General features: G+C 36.2%; 1 protein-coding gene across 1 annotated transcript in view; it reads right to left on the bottom strand.

Annotated features, from left to right (window-relative positions):
• Positions 1–22,164, bottom strand: part of LOC144203137 (semaphorin-3F-like) — a 52,747-nt gene extending 30,583 nt beyond the window's left edge. Inside the window, exon 1 of the mRNA XM_077726431.1 lies at positions 21,998–22,164. Coding sequence (XP_077582557.1) covers positions 21,998–22,109 — 112 coding nt within the window. The 5' untranslated portion in view covers positions 22,110–22,164. The remainder of the gene's footprint in view (positions 1–21,997) is intronic.
• Positions 22,165–22,583: the final 419 nt, after the last annotated feature.

The raw sequence follows: 22,583 nt of genomic DNA on the forward strand, positions 1-22,583 counted from the left end.
GCCATTGTCAGTTTGTCATTTGCGTGCACGCCTGGCTGCAAACAAGCCAAAGCACGGCTTGGCCACGCCCCTACATCAAGCAACATGCCGCAGATGCCTGGACAAGTATGTCAGATTTTTTTTTCCTCCCAAAAATCCCTTTTCATCTTTCAGCAAAGACTTGATTTGCGAGGCTATTAAGCGGCGTTACAAAAAAAAAAAAACACTCGGAATGTCAACCAAACTTTCCTCCGGCCCCTAACACGTCTTTTAACTAAAGAAAAAATAAATAAACTTATCTTAAAAATCAAAGCAGGTGGACCACACCACAGAAAAATCACAAATTACAAATTATGGGCCTTAAAACTACCGACAAACATGACTTAAAAATATGAATTTGGCTTCAATTTGTCTGGTAATAATTACCAAGTCCTCCCTTTTCTTTGGAAACGTGGTAATCCGTAACAGACGTTGTGGTTTTTATAGATACACACAGTGTCATTGTTGAATTTAACAGCGGGTTTTCGATTGAGTCTTTTAACACAATATCAAAGCCATATTGTCATTTTACTAACGTTTTCCAGGCGTTTTCCAGGCGTTTTCCAATGCCGCCATTGATGGATGAGCGACGAAAGAATACACGGATAAAGGCGGGGAGTTGTTGTCATACCACCGCTGCCGCCTGTTATCTGACAACGCTACAGGCGTTATTTGTGTTAAGGCACGTCTTCGCTTTGCAAAGGCGTTTCGTGTGTCTCGGGTCCAACGATTCCAACAGGGACATTAATGTCCTTTTATTGACTCATTAGATTGCACCATCATGTGCTATGAATCTTCAGTTTCAGTTTGGCTTATTTAATAGGGGACAGCAAATATTCATCAACATTCATATTCATGCTAATTAACATATACCGTATTTTCACGACTATAAGGCGCACTAAAAAGTCTTAAATTTTCTCCACAATAGACAGTGCGCCTTATAATCCAGTGCGCCTTATATATGGAAAAAAAACAGAAAACCAAAAACTGTCGGATATTAAAAAAAACACAAACGCCTGAACTGAAACAATCCTGTTAAATATGCAGATGCCATCTTAGTTTACAACATCTTCCTACATATAGCTCCTCCCCCACTGCAAGATTTTCTACCAAAAAATCCAAAACATCAACAATGGCTGGCTCTAGAGGCGACTGTAAAGTAGTGAGTGAGTGCTTCATACCTGGAAGTCAATAGCAATTACCGTATTTTCACCACTATAAGGCGCACTTAAAAGTCTTACATTTTCTCCAAAATAGACACTGTGCCTTATAATACAGTGCACCTTATAATACAGTGCGCCTTACAATACAGTGCGCCTTATATATGGAAACAATCCTTCATGGAGTGGTGAAAATATGGTATTTAGATATAGCGTCTCAGCAAGCAATGTACCCAAAGAGTCAAACTGCCATACAGCGTCATCTGTAGAATCTTGAATTTAATTCATACTGAATGGGCCGTTTGTCCATTTTGTAGAAAATTTTAGACTTTTAAGTGCACCTAATGTGAGTAAATATTGTTGCATTTTCATCACTTAATAAGGGGAATTGCAATCATTAATAAGAGGAACAATTAGCCTTGATTAACAGATATAAAACATAGCAAAAATAGATACAAAAGCCCACATAGTCTATGACATTTGATGAATTCAGTTAGTGGCTATTGTTATAACCTTTAATAAGCCCAGTGCTGTATTGGGTATCAAACCCAAAAGGTCACCCTGAGGTTTTTACTGTGCATATAAGACCACTCTTAGTCCCAAAAGACCAGCTAATAGAGCGCGGAGGTCTCTGGCATCTGTGAAGTTATCCCACTACGGACCACTAATGGGTCATTGGCAGAAGACCATCTGCCCCACACGGTCAACATAATACCACACGGTCCATCGTTGGGGAAAAACATTTGACCCCGTGACAGGGGGGACAATAGAAGGGTCAACCATTAAGGACTAACCAGGTATGTACTTTAATGGTAGTTGACAACTGGGTAAGGGATAACAATTAGAAGGTTGGGTGTTGGAAAACGCAGTATGGGGCGTCCCAGTAGGGATTGGTGGAGAGGTTTTTTGGATTTTTTTTTGGTTCGATTTCCTGCGGCGTGGACGCTTAGCAACAAAAAAAAAACAGAAAGCAGAGAAGATTCTTTGAGAGATTAGTGGGTGTGAGTCTGTGGTTTAATAGCAGTTGAAAATTCCAGTTGGAGTTGATAGGGAGTTGCTAACGTGGTTGGAAAACAAATAGACAAGATTGTTATTAAATATTTCGGATGGGATTAAATGTGAGATTATTTAAAGAGTTTAATTTATTTTGAGGGTTTTTTTTTTTAGCTTTTGAATCTCAGACTAGAAACTTTTTGTGTAAGAAAATGTACCAAAATTAAGACTTATAATACAGTAAATGCTTTGAGATATGAGTGTTGGAACATATGAGGAATTTGAGATATGAGGTAAATTATTTTAAGTGTGTGTGTATTGTGATCTTCAGTTAAATTTTAAGTTTATGTTATGTTATAGTTTATCTTAATATGATACCCACTGTACTGAATAATGTCATATTTTTAGTATTAAAGATCATAACCACTAGATATGAATTTGTTACTTTGTGAGTAGGTAGTGAATTAGAATAAATATAAAGTGTAACATCTTGTTTTTGGAGTTTTTTCAGAGGGTGGGAACAAATTAATTTGTGTTTTGGTCATTTCTATGGGGAAAAAATGACTTGAGATATCAATAAATTGACATACAAGCTCAGTCCCAGACCGCGTTAAGCTTGTATCTCAAAGTTTTACTGTATTAGGACAAATTTAAAGATATTTTTTGATTGTAACATCTTGTTTTTGGTGTTTTTTCAGCGGGTGCGAACGGATTAATTTGTATTTTTTTCAGTTATATCGGAAAAAAACGACTTGAGATACGAGTAAATTGACATATGAGCTCGTCCCAGACCGCATTAAGCTTGTATCTCAAGGTATTACTGTATTAGAACAAATATAAAGTTGTTTCTTAATTGTAATATCCTGTTTTTTCCTAGGGTGGGAACAAATTCATTTGTATTTTTTCACTCCTATGGGAACATTGATTTGAGATACAAGTAAATTTACATACGAGCTCGTATCTCAAGGTATTACTGTATTAGGACAAATATAAAGATGTTTCTTCATTGTAATATCATGTTTTTTCAGAGGATGGGACAAAGTAATTTGTATTTTTTGATTCCTATGGGAAAAGTCGATTTGAGATACAAGTAAATTGACATACGAGCTCGGCATTAAGCTCGTATCTCAAGGTATTACTGTATTAGCACAATTCCATTTTTATTACCAAAATACAACACCCCTTGGAAACCCTTATAAATCAAAAAAACATTTTGAGAACAGTCAAAATATATCCCTTAGGATAGAATCCTATCAAAAACAAAAACTCCCTCCGTCTCCATTCATTCCATGACTAGCCAAGTGTGGATTATTGAAATCGCAAATCAAGATGGCTGGGGACGTTTCCCTGGGCAACCCTCCGCCCTTTTACGCACGACATTATAAACTCTGCGAGCACAAGCCGGGACAGAACAAATAAATGAAGCAGCAAAATTTTCGATCAAGTCGGGGAGCGTCTGCTCAAACAAAAACACACAGATCTTAACTCGCCGGGTGCAGCCCAGGAACAATATTATCTTTTCAGTTAAAGGGCGCGGTGAGAATACTACTACGCGTGTGTATTTGTGTGTATTAGTATGTGTGTGTATTCTGTACACACACACACCAGCAATCAGATCAGGTCTTAGAATTTCTTCCCTAGCAATCAAAAATCACAAAAACGTCGAAAGTTGCATTTTCTTCCAGAATAATTATACATTATACTCAAAAATGGATGATTGCCAAGAATTGTAATATATTTATGAAAGCATATGTTTTCCTCAATACAACAGTTTTAAAAGAGAAATGCAATACTGTAATTGTAGTCTTTGTAATGACTGTTTTGAGTAATATATCATATTTTCTCGCATATAAGTCGCGTCCACGTATAAGCCGTACTTGTAAAATTGCCTTAAAATGGTTGGATTTGACAATTTCTCGAGTATAAGCCGCCCCTTGATTCAGAATTTTCACCTCCATATTCATGGTTTTAATAGGGAGTACAAATGTGTTACTTTGAAGCGAAAATCTTAAGGAAAATCATCGTACGCAGTATTTCGGAGATACTGTAGTCATGTGAGCAGTACAACCAGGAAGTATGTCCGTAGCGGTATAGTTTACAATGTCTTTCCGCAATTATTCTCAGGACATTTTGAAAAGGGACATTTTGACTAGAATCAAACACACACAAAAAAATCCCATCATAATCCTACTTTGACTGCAATTCCATTCATTCCAATACCTTAAAACAGCTTCAAAATACTATACCAAATTTTCATGACTATAAGGCGCACTTAAAAGACTTAAATTTTCTCCAAAATAGACAGTGTGCGCCTTATAATCCAGTGCGCCTTATATATGGAAAAAACAAAAAACTAAAAAACGAAAAACCACCACTGTCGGATATTAAAAAAAACACAAACGCCTGAACTGAAACAATACTGTTAAATATGCAGATGCCATCTTAGTTTACAAAATCTTCCATCATATAGCTCCTCCCCCACTGCAAGATTTTATACAAAAAAAATCCAAAACATCAACAATGGCTGGCTCTAGAGGTGACTGTAAAGTAGTGAGTGCTTCATACCTGGAAGTCAATAGCAATTACCCTATTTTCACCACTATAAGGCGCACTTAAAAGTCTTACATTTTCTCCAAAATAGACAGTGCGCCTTATAATACAGTGCGCCTTATATATGGAAAAATGTCATTCATTGAGGGTGCGCCTTATAATGCGGTGCGCCTTATAGTCGTGAAAATACGGTCATACTAAAATACAAAACATGCACACCCATGGAATTTTAAAAGCCTCAACATTGGTTGGGAAAAAAAACATAGAATCGTGCTATGGTGCATTTAATACATCTGTCAAGGTGGGGGGTGCTAAAGGCATCCATCATTTCTTAACAGGAGAACAGCTGATGATGGAGTTGATTATAGTGGGAATAGTGGGAGGCAAGGGGAGGGGCATAGCCAGAGGGGGGGAAGGGTGATAGTATTGGAATGATATTATGTATTTTTTGTGCCAAAATTTGGTCGGAAAATACTACTAAGTGACATACTATTGTTGAAAAAGTGCATCTTGAAGCAATTCAAGCAAAAAAAATGGAGAAAACAAATCTAGGAAGACTGATTGTAAGAAGGAAACATAGCGTGTTGTGTTTAAAGACTGGTTTGAAAAATGGTATTCTCGTTGAAGGATGTTTAGAACAAAATGGATGGGGAAACACCAGGTTCTAATTTGTACAATTGTCCTTAAAGTGTTAAAGGTGAACTGTGAGCTCAGTTTTAAGGTCAACCAAGACGAGAAAAAGGGAAAAATAATAAGACAGTGTTTGGTTTCGATCCAACACTTAACACTGGAAAGTAAGTGTCAATCAAAATGACGTGTGTTGGCAGCCGTTCCATCTTTAATGGATAATTGGAATTGTCTGCTCATCTCAGGTCTCGCTGTGTTCTCATCTTGGCGAGTGATTAAAGCAAAGGCAGATCCAAGGTCAGCCTGACTGACAGACCTTTAGATTACGTCTCCGTCTGTGTAATCCACGTTCTTTTCTACACCCCCGTTGCCGACTGACATTCTCAGCCTTCCCCATTTCAACGAACCTCAACAACGCCTGTTGATTTGCTGGCTTTCATATTTGATGGACAGGCGGGACATCCTACTTGGTGACCTGGTGGCCTTTGTCTCACCCGTGACCAAAAGGGTCAGTCTGTTTCAGACCAGTTGAGGGAGGGGGGGGGAGGACAATCCAATTGTAATACGGGAGTATGTCTGCTGAATAACAATCGAGTGATTTTCTGTCACATTGGGAAAATCCAAAATGGAACGTCTGTGTTGAAGGAGTCTTGTTTAAACATGGGGTTCACATGATGGTTCTCACCGGTTTTGACCAGAAAATAATCAGGAGGTAGTTCTTGGTTTATGGGAAGAGGTTACAAATGATCGGGTTCGGGGAGAAGACGTAAAAATGTGTTGTTTAAAGAAAGAATGTGTCAGGACTAGGTTGGTGCCTAACCAAAAGTTTAATAATTAAGGATGGGATCTTTAGAAAATAAGAAGGATTTGGGAATTAAATCACAAGACCAAACCTGACAGAAGACGTAGGGTAACGAGGAACATGGAATATGGCAGGCAAACTTGGTATGAAGAAAACAGAGAAGAGACGACCTCACAAACACACAGGGTTTAAATAGGCAGACAAAGGTTGATTACAGTTTAATTTTAAACTTTAATTTATCTAATTTATTTAGTATATCTAATTTATGTAATTTATTTAGTATATCTAATTTATGTAATTTATTTAGTATATCTAATTTATGTAATTTATTTAGTATATCTAATTTATGTAATTTATTCAGTATGTCTAATTTATCTAATTTATGTAATTTATGTAATTTATTTAGTATATCTAATTTATGTAATTTATTTCGTATATCTAATTTATGTAATTTATTTCGTATATCTAATTTATGTAATTTCTGTAATTTATGTAATTTGTGTAATTTATGTAATTTATGTAATTTATGTAATTTGTGTAATTTATGTAATTTATGTAATTTATGTAATTTATGTAATTTATGTAATTTATGTAATTTATGTAATTTATGTAATTTATGTTATTTATGTAATTCATATAATTTATCTAATTTATCTAATTTATCTAATTTATCTAATGTGATTTATCTTATCTTATTTATCTAATTTATTGAGTTTATTTAATTGAATTTATTGAGTTAATTCCATTGAATTTATTGAGTTTATTCAATTGAATTTATTGAATTTATTTAATTTATTTCATTTATTGAATTCATTTATTTTATTTCATTTATTTTATCAATGAATTTATTCATATACTTATGTATTTTCTTTCTCTGTCTGCTAGTATGCGTGTGTTTTTATTTTAAACTAATCAGAAGCAAATAGCAATCATGTCTTTCCTCACTAGTGGCTCGTTTGTTTGGAATCTGTCATTTTCAGTCAGGCAGCCAGATTACAATCATCTACAGCATGCAAGGGTGAGTCATTTGCAACATTGATTCATACATTTTCCGTTCCGCCTATCCTCACGAGGGCCGCGGGGGGTGCTGCAGGGAATCCCGCCTAGTTCGACCCGCCTAGCGTGGATGTTTTTAGGAATGTGAGAGAGGAAACCACAATTTCCCTGAGAAAACCCATGCATTTGTAACATTAACATAAGAAACACTGCAAAATTGGATTAGCACGCTAAAAAAAATGACCAAATCGCATTAAAAAATGGAATAAAATCCGATTTTCAGATTAGTCCATCAAATTAGCAAAAATACAAACCAATAAAAATCTAAATTCTCCATCACATGGCAGAATTACCTCTTAAATTCATCTTAAAAACTCCATTTTATACCAATAAATTGCTATTAAGCAAAAAACGTCAACAATTAAATTGCCCTTAGGTTCACTGCCTAATTACCCAGAACGCATTTCAACGCTTTGTGACTAATTAATCACGCACAGATGCTTTAATAGGACAGTGTAATCCAGATACGCTGTTAAAAAGCCAAATTTCATGCTCTACACACCAATCATGTATGCGACCAATCAAAAGCCCCAAAAGACGAAATGAATTCCCAGCGTGTAAATGGGATTACACATCAACAAAAGGACCATTGTCCCATCATGTCAAAGGCATTTTGTCTAATAAATTTACAGCATTTTTTGACATTTAAAAGCCGAAATGTCAAACATTTCTTTTTAAAGTAGTCCTATCAGATCTAAAGGGCTGGTCGTCCATCAAAAGGGAGCAGCGGAATGGTCTCCTCGGCAAGTTTATTCAAGTTATTTAAAGGTTTTTTGGGGGGGAGGATGTGGGAGATGAGAGATAGAGAATAAGTACTAGGGAGGATTGGCTAAAATGGGGGTGAACATGGCCGTTGCTGTTTGGGATGGAACCACAACAAAGAGTTCCTCATAAATATTTTATTAATCGTCAGTGTCTCATAAAAACGTAGTTCTGACAAATAAAGTTCATTGGCTTGTGCTTATGTTTACGATTCAAACTGCTTGGCTGAAATTCGGGGTATTTAGGAGGAGAGGATACACAGAGGTTTGTAAAAAATAAGCAAAGGAAAGAAGGATATTTAAAGTTTTTTTTAGGAAGAGCAAGAGGAAATCCGTTGTGGATTAAAATATTGTTCTGGGGAAAACTGGTGATGAAGTTTTGTTCGATTATTGCAGTAATCCCTCGAATATGGCGGACAATGGACCCATAATAAGACGGAGGACTTGGACTAAAATGTCCATTTACCTGTTTTTTTGTCGGATTTATATTAAGCAGAGAGGAACTATATTAACTGTGAGGTCAGTATTTAATGTAGTTATATTTTTGGATTGGATAACTTTATTTAATTTAATTTATTTAATTTATTTAATGTAATTTAATGTATTTAATTTATTTAATGTAATTTAATGTATTCAATTTATTAAATGTAATTTAATGTATTCAATTTATTTAATGTAATTTAATATATTCAATTTATTTAATGTAATTTAATATATTCAATTTATTTAATGTAATTTAATATATTCAATTTATTTAATGTAATTTAATTTATTCAATTTATTTAATGTAATTTAATCTATTTTATTTAATGTGATTTGAATTTCTGTAATTTATTTAATGTATTTAATGTACTTTAATTAATTCATTTAATTTATTCAACTAATTTAATTATATAAATAAAAGCAAAAAATAACAATAAATAGATAAAACAATCAAAAACAAATTATAGAAATATATAAAGATATTAATTTATTTAAATACATACATTCCATTTAGATACTTATACATAACAGTCTAGATAAGCTTATAGCTGAAATATTTAATAAGTATACACTTTTTGGTAATAGTGCGGGTGCAGAACAGTAGTATGATAGTACTAAAAATGGTGGTGATCCTCCTTCACGGTTTTTCCTTAATTGCGGCCATATCTAGTCTACGATAACCGCAATATTCGAGGGATTACCGCTCACAAGCAAAAACACTCCAAATTAACGTGGTTAACCGGATTCTAAATTCCACAAGTGCCAACACCAGTGTTGTAAGCCACTCCCCTCCAGCTTCCCAGGCAAATTGAATGAAGTAAATTAATGACAGTGTCAGCCTCCACAAACGCTCCTCATCTATTGAGCCTCCGTGGTCCATTCACGGCGATGAGTGAGGCGTCAACACAAACAACAACAATGACAACAGCAACACAGGAGGCCCTCCTCCTTCCTCTCCCTTAATTCATTCATCCATATGCATGTGTTCACACACAGATGCCATGGACCTGTGTTGCCAACACGGCCATTGGGAACACCTAGCCAGGCTTCCTGAGAACAGGACATGGCAACAAAGCTCGGAGGCACAAGGGGGCGTAAAAGGGGGCAGGCATGGATAAAATCTTGGCATCCAATCTATGTGAATCGCCACAATGACCAGGCATGAGAGGCCATCTTAGTACTCGGAACATTATCAGGCACGGAACCAGAAAGACCAGGTTTTTTGCCCTTCCTGCCGACCAGGGTTCATAGGGTTCTCGCCCCATGAGGCACGACCTTCCCACGTGGGCGCCGTTTGCCGTAAACCACAACTGCAAACGGATATCATTCCAACTGGAGGGCTTAGCGAAGATAGAGTGGTTGCTACACCTCAAACCTTGACGGCAGTGATTGCGTTAGTATCTGACTACAGCTCAGTTTTCACTGATTGAAGCATCCTGTGTGTACTGAAGGGGGAGCAAAGACTAGCCTATATGTTTAAAGAAATATATTTAAAGTAAGGGTTTTTTTTAGAAAGAGAAAGAGGAAATCCGTAGTGGATTAAAATATTGCTTTCGGCTAAACAGGTGAGGTAGGTTTACAGTAATCCCTCGAATATCGCGAACAATGGACCCATAATAAAACAGAGGACTTGGACTAAAATGTCCATTAACCTGTTTTTTTCGAATTCATATCAATTTGAGAGGAACTATTTTTACTGTGAGGTCAGTATTTAATGTAGTTATATTTTTGGATTGGATAACTTTATTTAATGTAATTTAATTTATTTAATTTAATTTATTTAATGTAATTTAATTTATTTAATGTAATTTAATTTATTTAATGTAATTTATTCAATTTATTTAAGGTAATTTATTCAATGTATTTAATTTATTCAATTATTTAATTTATTTAATTTATTCAATTTATGTAATGTAATTTACTGTATTTAATTTATTCAATGTATTTAATTTATTCAATGTATTTATTTTTATTCAATTTATTCAATTTATTCAATATATTCAATTTTTTCAATATATTCAATTTTTTCAATATATTCAATATATTCAATTTATTCTATTTATTCAATTTATTCAATTTTTTCAATTTGTTCAATTTGTTCAATTTGTTCAATTTATTCAATTTATTCAATTTATTCAATTTATTCCATTTATTTAATTTATTCAATTTATTCAATGTATTTAATGGATTAAAGCATCCTGTGTGTAATAAATGGGGAGCTAAAACTGGCCTATACGATAAAATACTGTTCTGACAGAAGGAGGAACGTTCCAGATTCGACTCTTTCATAATCCAATAGTACCGAGACTATTTGTTCTAGCTCCTCTGGGGATCACGGTCAGGTCTCGTTTCTCCCACATACGCCAAAGACAACATCCTGGTCTTAAGCCAAGACTTTGTACACCCTGGACATCTCTCACCTGAGACATATTTTAGGCAACGTTTGAGGTTAGCCAGTCCCTGACAAAACATTTCAAATAACTGACATCTCATTTACAACAGAGATGTTTCTCATAAAAGAACAAGAGAGAGAGAGAGAAACCACGTCTTTTCAAACTGCTCAGCTCTTAAAATACATTTTCTGCAAAAAAATGACCTCAGGCTTACATTTTAAAATCCCAATGCAAAGGGGTGTGTCCAGAAATACTCTCTAAAACACATACCATCCCATAAACACATCTGAAAAACTCCAAGGGCCATTTACTGCTTGAAAATCACAATTTAATGCCACTTTTAATCATAAAATCTGCCAAAAATTGCTTCTAACACAGGGTTGTCAAACTCCCTTTGGTCTGTGGGCCGAATACATCTTAATTTGACATCAAGATATTAGTCACTAATACTAATAATTAGTGCAAAAAATGAGTAAATTATCAAAATGTTTATTAAAAAAAAATTCCTGTTACATTATGAACAATATATTATGAACAAGAAAATAACATAAAAACATAAATAAATGTCAATTCATGTTGTCTGCACGCACTAAAACACCCCTAGCGGATAATACAAGAACTACAAATTTAAAAAAAAAATCCTATTTTTCTTATACAATGCAGCTTTCATCCCGGGCCGTACCAAAACCACCAGACGGGCCGTATCCGGCCCGCGGGCCATATGTTTGACACCCCTGTTCTAACACCTTCCACACTAAGAACAAGCGTCAATACCTCGTCAAGGCTATTGACAAAGTAGCAAATCCAAGTCGTTAAATGCTAAGGGGAACCATACTGACTGAAACATATCCGAATATAATAGAAAACAGACGCATTATGAGTCCTGGACATTCCCACGTAGTACACCCACACTCTTTCTTTCACAAATCCCTCCATCTATTCACTCTCGCTAGCTAAGATAGCAAAAGTGACATGAGTGCCCTGTAGTCCATTAGCGCTAGCAAAGCCCTCCCTTTTGCATTTTCCTTCAACCCTTCTCTTCACCTCTCTTACATTTTGAGCTATTTAACACACCAACTTAAGCCAGATTGTGGTTTTCTTTGTCCTTAAATCGACAGCAGAAACTGACCATCGAAACATGATCATCTTGGTCAGGATTCAACAATTCTTGTTACATTTATTGTTGTTAGTGTGAGTGGAATTAGTGTAAGAGTAGTCCCGAGGTTGTGGGTTTGAGTACACGAGCCTGGTGACCTTGTCTAAGTATCCTTGAAAAAGATACTGTATTGCCGTATTTTTTCACATATTAGCTGCATCCGCGTATAAGAAGTACACTTAAAATAGCCTTAAAATTGTAGAATTTGACAATTTCTTGAGTATAAGTCGCCCCCTGATTCACAATTTTCACCTCCATATTCATGGTTTTAATAGGGAGTACAAATGTGGTACTTTTAAGGGAAAATATTGAGGAAAATCACTGTACGTAGTATTTCTGAGATACTGTATAAATAGATTGCTGGATTGGACATTCTGAAAGGGTGTTGCCTGCATGTAGACAAATTCCAAAAGGAGGTCATGTGACCAGTACAACCAGGAAGGGTGTGTGTAGTGGTCTAGTTCGTCATCCCTATGTAAGATGGCATCGCCTTGAGCAAGGAAGTACCGTATTTTCACGACTATAAGGCGCATTAAAGTCTTAAACTTTCTCCAAAATGGACAGTGCGCCTTATAATCCAGTGCGCCTTATATATGGAAACAAAATCAAATATGTCATTAATTGAGGGTGCGCCTTATAATGCAGTGCGCCTTATAGTCGTGAAACTACATCAAGTGAGTTTTTTTTACGTTTTATGCAAGATAAGTTATTTTTTTGTCCTAAATTCCATTCATAGACATCAAAAATAAACTTCTCTCACATTATAGCATTACATCTTGCAGGTTTCATGCATGTCAAGTCAAATTTGTGCGCATATAAGCCCTACCCTCGATTCAGTCATCATTTTTTTAGCGACAAATACAGCTTACATACAAAAAAATACAATATACTCCAAACCAACTCAGCCTTAAAGAATTCCTACCCAACGATACATAAGTTTTAAGCAATACAACTGAGGTAGTTAACAGTAGAAGCCCTTGAGCTTTGACGTTGCACTTTAGCGCTCATAAATAGAAAGTCCTCCTAGTTTATGAGCAAGTTTTTTTGTTCGGACGGTGGCAACATTAAATCTCCTTAGACAGATGCCAACAATAGCAGCACACTCAACTCTTATCGTACGCTGAGGCAGCATTGCTTTCGTTCTTTAGCACCACCTGTTCTTGCAACATGACCAACTTGTTCCTCTCTGTTGAACTTAAAGTGTAACGCATTTAAATCCGAGTCCAAGTCCGTGACCTACTTCAACCAAAAACCCAGCCAAAGTATCGAGATGATTCAAGGAAGAAACATGTGTTTCTATCATTGGCTAACGTAAAGTACTTGTTGACTCAGACAGCGATCATTCACTATTTTTCTAGGCAAACTACGGCCCGCGGGCCACATCCGGCCCGTTTGGCGTTTTAATCCGGCCCGCCGACGTTGTCCAAAATGTTTTTTTTTCATCCCCAAGATGGCGCCGTCACACGGAAGCCAGTTGCAGTAGCTCTGTCCACTCTTATTTGTTTTTCGTGTTTTACAGCGCCCTCTATCTTTTTTTAAATGACATTTTAATATTTCTTAATACATTCCTTTATACTTTTTACTTTAATAATGAGTGATGAGTATGTTAATACTTTAGTCCTTCTTTTCTGTTTATGTTTCATATGTACTGTTAACGGATGCACTTTTTTATCTGTATCGTATCTTGTGTTGACCCCGCCCATCTGTCAAATTTTTAAAGTCAATGTTACTTTGTACTTTATACTTTTTACTTTGATGATGAGTGATGAGTATGTTAATACTTTAGTCCTTCTTTTCTGTTTGTTTCATATGTACTGTTAACGGATGCACTTTTTTATCTGTATCGTATCTTGTTCTGACCCCACCCATCTGTCAAATTTTTTAAGTCAATGTGGCCCCTGGGCCCAAAACTTTGCCCACCCCTGGGTTAGCGTTCTAGGCTCGAGGGTTCGATCCCAACAGCTATGATAGCCTAAAGCTAAAACTGTCTTATAAAAAGCAATCTACGAATTTAATTTCTATCCTTACACCAAAACTGTCACTTCCCACCACAGAAATCAGAAAATGTGTGTTGTAATCACGCCACTGTTATTTCCCCCGGGGCCCCGTCTCGTCTCGCCGCCCCCCCGGTGACAATTCGGGAAACTACTCCAAGCATCGTCTTTATTAGACAGCCATGATTTGCAAAAGTTTGGACAGTTTTTTTCCCTCCCGAGCCAGAAAAACGGGCCATATTAGCTTCTTTGGTAATCTCCGAATGGACGTGTTGGCCAGATGTTTTGTTTTGGGGGGGGTTTTGAGTGGGGGGGAGTCGCTGTTTTGGGTTGAAATTAAGTGGACAGGAGGTCAAGGGCACTTCTCTACTTGTTGACTCAGACAGCGATCATTCATTATCATTTGTCTGTCAGTGTCGGGATCTTATTTCGGCCGTGCCGTTGACCTTTTTGAACACTTGGAAGTCTACGTTGCTTATAACTAGTGTCACTTTAACATTTAGGCTCCGCCTCTAGATTTGTAGTGATAAGAATCTTCCATTTATTACAAAAAGTGGTCATTTTCTAATGTGAAATGGCTCAATTTTGAAAGTAGTTCAGTCATTTTCTGAATTTTCTACAAATTAGTGTATTTTCTCGCATATAAGCCGCATTCGCGTATAAGTCGCACCCTTAAAATAGCCTTAAAATGGTTGAATTTTAGAATTTCTCGCGTATAAGCCGCCCCCTGATTCATAATTTTTACCTGTATATTCATGGTTTTAATAGGGAGTACAAATGTGTTACTTTGAAGGGAAAATATGAAGAAAAATTATCGTATGTGGTATTTCTGAGATACTGTACGTAGACAAATTTAAAAAAGGAAGTCAGGTGACCAGTACAACCAGGAAGTGTGTCCGTAGTGGTCTAGTTTGTCATCCTTAGGTAAGATAGCGGCACCCTGAGCGAGCAATGGTAGGCAAAAGTGAGTTTTTTTCACATTTTATGCAAGATATGTTAATTTTTCCTTAAATTTTATTCATAAACATCAAAATAAATGTTGTCAAGTGTTTTATCTGTTTAGATTTTCTCTATTTTGAAGAAAAATAACCATTTAAGTCTTGCGTTATGGCGTTTTGAGCATATTGAGTCTAATTTATTTGCATATAAGCCTTACTCTCAATTAATTCATGTTTTTTTTTGCAACAAATACAGCGTATATGTAAAAAAACACAATAGGTCTACCCCAAAAAATCAATACAAAATCTGCAGTAACCACAACATAGACAAAGCTGACTTTAAAACCCCTATATTGAAACAAAATTACCCATATAAAGGCTGTCATGGCAACTAAGCTAACTTCTCCTCTCTTACAGCAGTATATATATAAAATACTTTATACAAACATGCAGGCATAGCCATAGTTTCCAGACATGAATATTAAAAACACTTCTGTTATGCTCATCTGTCACTTCGACTTGCAAGACAACCCTCTTTTGTAAAAAGCCATTAACCACACATCGGCGACCGGAACGACCCGTCTGGAGGCGGCGTTTGACGTTAATCGCAGGCTACGTAACAATCTGCATAAAATAAAGAGGAAAAACCGTCACCCTGCTCAGAAAAATAATCATGTATTTTGCCTCGATGGAGTTCGAGAGAGCAAAAGGAAGCCGAAATCTATTTTTATCTTGTCTGTCGCACTATGATCGACCAATAAGGGTGTTAGAGAGTAGACACGTACCTGCCAATCAAACGGCTAGGATTCACAAAGCATCTTCGGCACCCCTGCTGTGCGTTGCCCCCTTTTACAAAACTGTGGTAGGATAAATCATACCGGGAAAAACAAATAACGAGTAAATAAAAATAGTCTGCACCATTGTGTTCAAATGTAATGTTTTTGGAATTTAGGAAAATAAGTAGTATTATTTTAAATGTTTGTAGATTCTCAATGTGACCTAAAATTATCCCAAAAACTTAAAAACAGAGAAGTATTATCTTTTTTGGTCATTGTGGTTGAATGAAAGCCAATTGAGACCTCAAATTATTTTAAAATTCCTTTATTTTCTGAACTGCTTTATCCTCACTAGGGTCACAGGGGGTGCTGGAGCCAATTCCAGCTGAAAACAAGCCAGAAGCAAGGAGACAGACAACCATTAGCTCTCACATTAATTCCTAAGGGCAATTTTTTGTCCAATTAACCTACATTTAGCAATGTGGGAGGAAACCAGAGTACCCGGAAAAAACCCACGCAAGCCCTGGGAGAACATGGAAATTCCACACAGGTGGATATATAATATTTAGATGTTTTCTTATAAATGGATTAAAAGAACTGGATTAAAAGCCCTGAATATTCTGTTTTTTATAGATCTAAAACAATGTTTATTTTAGCTTTCTTTTAAAATATATTTTTAGATTTTACAAAATGATTTTTGAACTAAAACCAGAAAAGAAATGATTAAAAATGACAATTATTGATTTAAAAGGGGAGAAGATCAAGAAATTTAATATACATCTATATCTATCATTTTAATTTAATCCTAAAACAGAAAGTCAGCACTCATCATTTACTTTCTCGGACCACACAAAACGATGCGGCGGGCCAGATTTGGCCCCCGGACCGCCACTTTGACACCAGTCAAGGCCTTAAAAAATATAATATAAAAATGTAATATATAAAATGGAGTCAGGAATCCACCCAAAATCTGAAAAACTAACAGTGATGACCATCTAAGTCAAACTTAGTGAACAAAATGTACCATTGTTGCACTTCGTTAGCATTTTTTTTTAGCAAACTAAGGGCACTTTTGAGAGCATTTTCTCCTTCTGCAGCTACACAGCTTGGCAAAAAGAAGCGCACCCGTGCCGTGGGCGGGGCTCGCCAGCGTGGGTGAACGCCGGCGACGAGGAGGCAGGGAAAGAAAAAAAAAACAGAAAGTAGCAGACAGAAAAAGGACACTATATTTAGCACTGTCGCCTCCTTTTTCTGTCTTCGGAATAATCATAGTTTGACAGTGTGCATCCAGAAGAGGAGAGCTTGTTGAGGATGTGATGTTAACACTCTTCTTCATCCTCCTCTTCCTCCTCCTCTACCTTCTCCAGAGACAAAGTAACAAAGTCTTGCAAAAAAAAAAAACTGCTTCAGGCTTAAAGTGCCTCAGTTGTTGTGTAGAAGTATATTTTCGGGACCCTGACATTCATTAAAAAGGCAAAACAGGGGCAGTTTTTTTGTAGATTGGAAGCAAGGGAAACTTTATGAACAAAAAATAAAAATTAATAAAAGAAAAATGGGAGGAATTGTTTGCTGAGAGCGTTTGTTTCATTTTTGGGTGTGTTTTGGATCGTTTTTTTGAAGTAGCATTGAATTTGAATGAATTGAGGGTAGGGATGGTGAAAGGGTGACATTTAGAGGGGGGGGGGTGTTAGGTAAAAGGCCAATGAGGATGTGAATGAGTTAATGTGAAGAGTGAGTCATGTAAATGGCGCATTAGGGAGGAAGAAAATAGAAAAAAAGGAAATGTTATGCATATTTTTCTATTGGAAATCTGCAATGTACAGAGCACATGTGTCAAAGTGGCGGCCCGCGGGCCAAATCTGGCCCGCTGGATCATTTTGTGTGGCCCGGGAAAGTAAATGATGAGTGCTGACTTTCTGTTTTAGGATCAAATTAAAATGAAGAGTATAGATGTATATTACATTTCCTGATTTTCCCTCTTTTAAATCAATATTTATATTTTTTTAATCAATTTTTTCTGTGTTTTTAGTTCAAAAATTATTTGGTAAAATCTAAAAATACTTTTAATCGTGCATGTCAAGTATAATTTATCCGCATATAAGCCGTACTCTCAATTCAGTCATCATTTTATTGAATCAAAAATACGGCTTATATGCGAGTAAATACCTCAAAGAAAGCCTGAAGCAGGTTCCATAATGGACCTCCCAAATACCACACCCAATTACGCGATTTTTTCTCACCGAGGCTAACCTTGTACGCAGGTGTTCCCCCTGAAAAACAAAGCTAAACACTTTCAAATGTGGCCCCGGGATTAGAGTAACAAGCTATTACTTGTTAATATGTTGCCACTCTCCCATAGTTTGAGGGCAGTTAACCTCATCTGTGATGGGCTTCTGTCGGCGAGGTCGTGACCTCGGCCGGGTTTGACGCTTGAAAATAGGGTGTGATTATAGAGGACTGCTTTTAAGGTAAATATAGGACTTCTCAGGAGTTGACTGAAGATAGACTATTTGCTTTGTAATGCATACCTAGGTCCAAAACTGCAAAAAAATGCAAAAAAATGCAAAAAAAATGCCTAAAACTGCAAAAATCTGCACAACATGGCACAAAAATGCACAAAAATGCAAAAAAATGCAAAAAACTGCACAAAAATGCACAGAAAATGCACAAAAACTGCACAAAACTGCAAAAAAACTGCAAAACTGGAAAAAAAACTGCACAAAATTGCCTAAAACTGCACATATCTGCACAAAATTGCATAAAACTGCACATATCTGCACAAAACTGCACAAAAACTCCCCAAAAACTGCACAAACCTGCACAAACTGCACAATACTGTCCGAAACTGCAAAAAAACTGCAAAAACTGCACAAAACAGCCCAAAACTGCAAAAAACTGCACAAAACTGCACAAAACTGCACAAAACAGCCCAAAACTGCTCAAAATTACACAAAACCTACACAAAAACTGCATAAAACTGCACAAAAACTGCACAAAAACTGCACAAAAACTGCACAAAGCTGCAAAAACTATACAAGGCAATGTTAGAATAAAAACCATTTAGACTACTGCAAAATCCACAAAAACATGTATTGCATTTGGAAGTACTTTATTCCAACTTGTCGATATTTGATTTCACGCTCTATCACCCTCATTTCTTAGCCCTGGCGCATACCAATCGAACTTTAATGATTGGAATTTTGACTCTTTGCGAACACACACGGTTTCTGGAAAATATTCATCTTATACAAAACCACCAAAATAAACCAATCAGAATGCAAATGAGCCAAACTACAAGACATACATGACCTATTTTGACTTCCAAGTGCTAAAATTTGAAAGGAAATGATAAAACATGAAGTTATTTTGGGTTTCCTACCAAAAACAGCAACATTTTGATATAACAATGTTTGAAAATACAACTAAATTCCAACAAATGTAAAGTATCACTATTACTTAACCTTTCCATGACTTACCCTGAACAAAAACATCCTTATTTAAACATAAATTAATCTCATAACGAGCCTATTCTATTCTGTTATTTATCTGTACGGAAACCAGCAACAAAAAAGCCTCATCCCCATTATTTAGTTCAGTATGCTAGCTCATTAAAAATGAATAAAAGCGCTTTAAAAGCAATTCCCAGCAGTGTAGTGCAAAAAAACCAATACAATTAGTCAGAGCAAACGCTTATGGGCATTTCAATCTGTAAGAGGTTGTGCCGCCATGCATAAAGAAATGTCGAAAACTAATTAAAAAACAAAACGTAAGTTGATTAGACCAAAAGGGGACAATAAATGATCTCTTCTCAAGCATGTAAATGTGTGGTTTTGTGCCAAAACCGCCTCGGTTGGCGAAACAATAGGATACGAAGGATAAAGAGGGCGAAAATACAACAAAGTAAGCAAAAAAATAAGCGAGTGACAAGGCTTTTCATTAAAAAAGGCTTTAAAATGGCTATGTGAAGCATGAATAAAATAATTAGGACCAAAAAGTGGTGGTGGTTTACAGTATAACACAAATTACAGGCTGGATTTTCACATATATAAGCCGTACCCTTAAAATTGCCTTAAAATTTGACAATTTCTCAAGTATAAGCCGCACCCTGATTCACAATTTTCACCTCCATATTCTTGGTTTTAATAGGGAGTAAAAATGTGTTACTTTGAAGGGAAAATGTTATTTTTTAATGTGAAACGGCTCAATTTTTAAAAGTAGTTCAGTCATTTTCTGAATTTTCTACAAACTAGCGTATTTTCTCGCATATAAGTCGCTTCTGTGTATAAGCCTCACCCTTAAAATTGCCTTGAAATCGTTGAATTTGACAATTTCCCTCGTATAAGCCTTCCCCTGATTCAGAATTTTCAACTTCATATTCATGGTTTTAATAGGGAGTACAAATGTGTTATTTTGAAGGGAAAATATTAAGAAAAATCATCGCACATGGTATTTCTGAAATAATGTATAAATTAATTTCTGGATTGCACATTCCATTACACGTAGACAAATTCCAAAAGGAGGTCATGTGATCACTACAACCAGGAAGTGTGTCCATAGCGGTCTAGTTTTCACCACCAAGTTTCTGGGTGCAATAATAGAATGAGCTACACATTATGCAGGTATCAAACCTGATATTTTAATGACCTTGGATCAGTTTTAACAACAATTTGGTAGTACTGACATGATAAACACTACAAATACACGTATCAAAGCTACTCGTAGTTGGCCAATCAGAGCACATTTAAGATGACAGCACCCTGAGCGAGCAATGGCAGGCACAAGGAACTGATTTTTTACACGTTTTATCCAAAATACGGTTTATTTTTTTCTTAAATTTCATTCATAGACGTCAAAATTAATTTTGTTTACCATTTTATCTGTTTATCTTTTCTCTATTTTGAAATAAATTACCATATCGACCACATAATGGCATTTCATCTTTGTCACCTTGCAGTTTCATACATATCAAGTCGAATTTATGCGCATATAAGCCGTACCTTCAATCCACTCATCATTTTTTGAGCAACAAATACACCATAAATACTCGAAAACACAATATTTCATTCCAACAAAGAATCCATTTTATTTCCCAACATCCATCCATCCATCCAAAGAATCTTCATTTAAACTCCCCATCCTCAAAAAAAACTCCACGCCTCACTACACCGCTCAAAACCTATTTTAACAGGAGACTTCCAAACACATACACACTTCCAGGGTCTCATGTGGCAACTGGCAAACATTCATAACATGCTGGATGTCAGCCCTGAGTGAGGAGGGCCCAGCCAAGTGTGAAATCGGACTTGATTTCAGAAGGGAGCCCAGGCCACACAAAGGCCTGTTTGGACAACTAATAGCAGCCAGTCCATTTCAAGCAAATGGGGGAAGGTAAGGGTGATCTACCGTATTTTCACCACTATAAGGCGCACCGCATTATAAGGCGCACCATCAATCAATGACATTTTTTCCATAAATAAGCCACACTGTATTATAAGGCGCACTGTATTATAAGGCGCACTGTATTATAAGGCGCACTGTATTATAAGGCGCACTGTATTATAAGGCGCACTGTATAATAAGGCGCACTGTATTATAAGGCGCACTGTATTATAAGGCGCACTGTATTATAAGGCGCACTGTATTATAAGGCGCACTGTATGATAAGGCGCAGTGTGTATTTTGGAGAAAATGTAAGACTTTTAAGTGCGCCTTATAGTTGTGAAAATACGGTAATTGCTATTGACTTCCAGGTATGAAGTACTCAATACTTTACAGTCACCTCTAGAGCCAGCCATTGTTGATGTTTTGGATTTTTTTGTATAAAATCTTGCAGTGGGGGAGGAGCTATATGATGGAAGATTTTGTAAATTAAGATGGCATCTGGATATTTAACAGTATTTTTTTCAGCTCAGGCGTTTTTTTTTTAATATCTGATAGTGGTGGTTTTTGGTTTTCAGTTTTTTCCATATATAAGGCGCACTGTATTATAAGGCGCACTGTCTATTTTGGAGAAAATTTAAGACTTTTAAGTGCGCCTTATAGTCGTGAAAATACGGTACCATATTTCAGTGACATCTCATTGGTCATTAAACCCTACACAGATACTTGTCAAAACCATAAACGCTACTAGTGTCAATAACATTGATTCATACATAGATCAACGCAATTGGAAGAAGTAATTCGTCCTTAGTGGAGACTCTATTGTTTGTTATTCAAGATGAGGTCATAACAAAAGCTTTACGATTTATTCCTGGTGATGTCTTTAGGGTATAACATGTTGTAAGACTTACCTTTGAAGGATAAGAAGATCCTGGGGGCGGATAGTGGATCTTGCGCCCCAAGCAACCCTGCAGATGACGAGGCCAGCAGGGCCAAAAGACAGCAAAGGCTGTCCAACAACATTGTCCTCTTTAAGCAAGGGGGAGGAGAATCCAGAGCTAGGTTGGGGACGGGAGGACAGAAATGGATGGATGTTAGACAATGAGATGGAATTTTGAGACTCATTTACAATGGAAGTGAATCGGGCATTGCGATTGGTCGGGGAAAGATAGAATTATGTGGTGGTGGTTAAGTCAGTGAGATTTTTGATTGTATTTGGGGAATAGGTAGGAGTTTTTTTAATGACTAAAGAATAACATTTAAAAAGGTTGCTAGAAGTTTTTTGGGTTTTTTGTGAATATTTGACATTTTGGTGAATAGGGGAGTCACTATAAAAGAACATGAAATGGTAATACTTGAAAAAAATTGGAAGTTTTGGTTAGAAGAGGTGGCATGGTATAATAAATGTCAATTTATAAGTATTTTATACATTGTTTTGATCATTTCAAATTGTGTATGCTGTATAACAACTTTTGTAGTGGATTTGTTTAAGTATAT

The sequence above is a fragment of the Stigmatopora nigra genome, chromosome 10, assembly GCF_051989575.1.
Source record: "Stigmatopora nigra isolate UIUO_SnigA chromosome 10, RoL_Snig_1.1, whole genome shotgun sequence".
In the NCBI taxonomy this organism is placed as follows: domain Eukaryota; kingdom Metazoa; phylum Chordata; class Actinopteri; order Syngnathiformes; family Syngnathidae; genus Stigmatopora; species Stigmatopora nigra.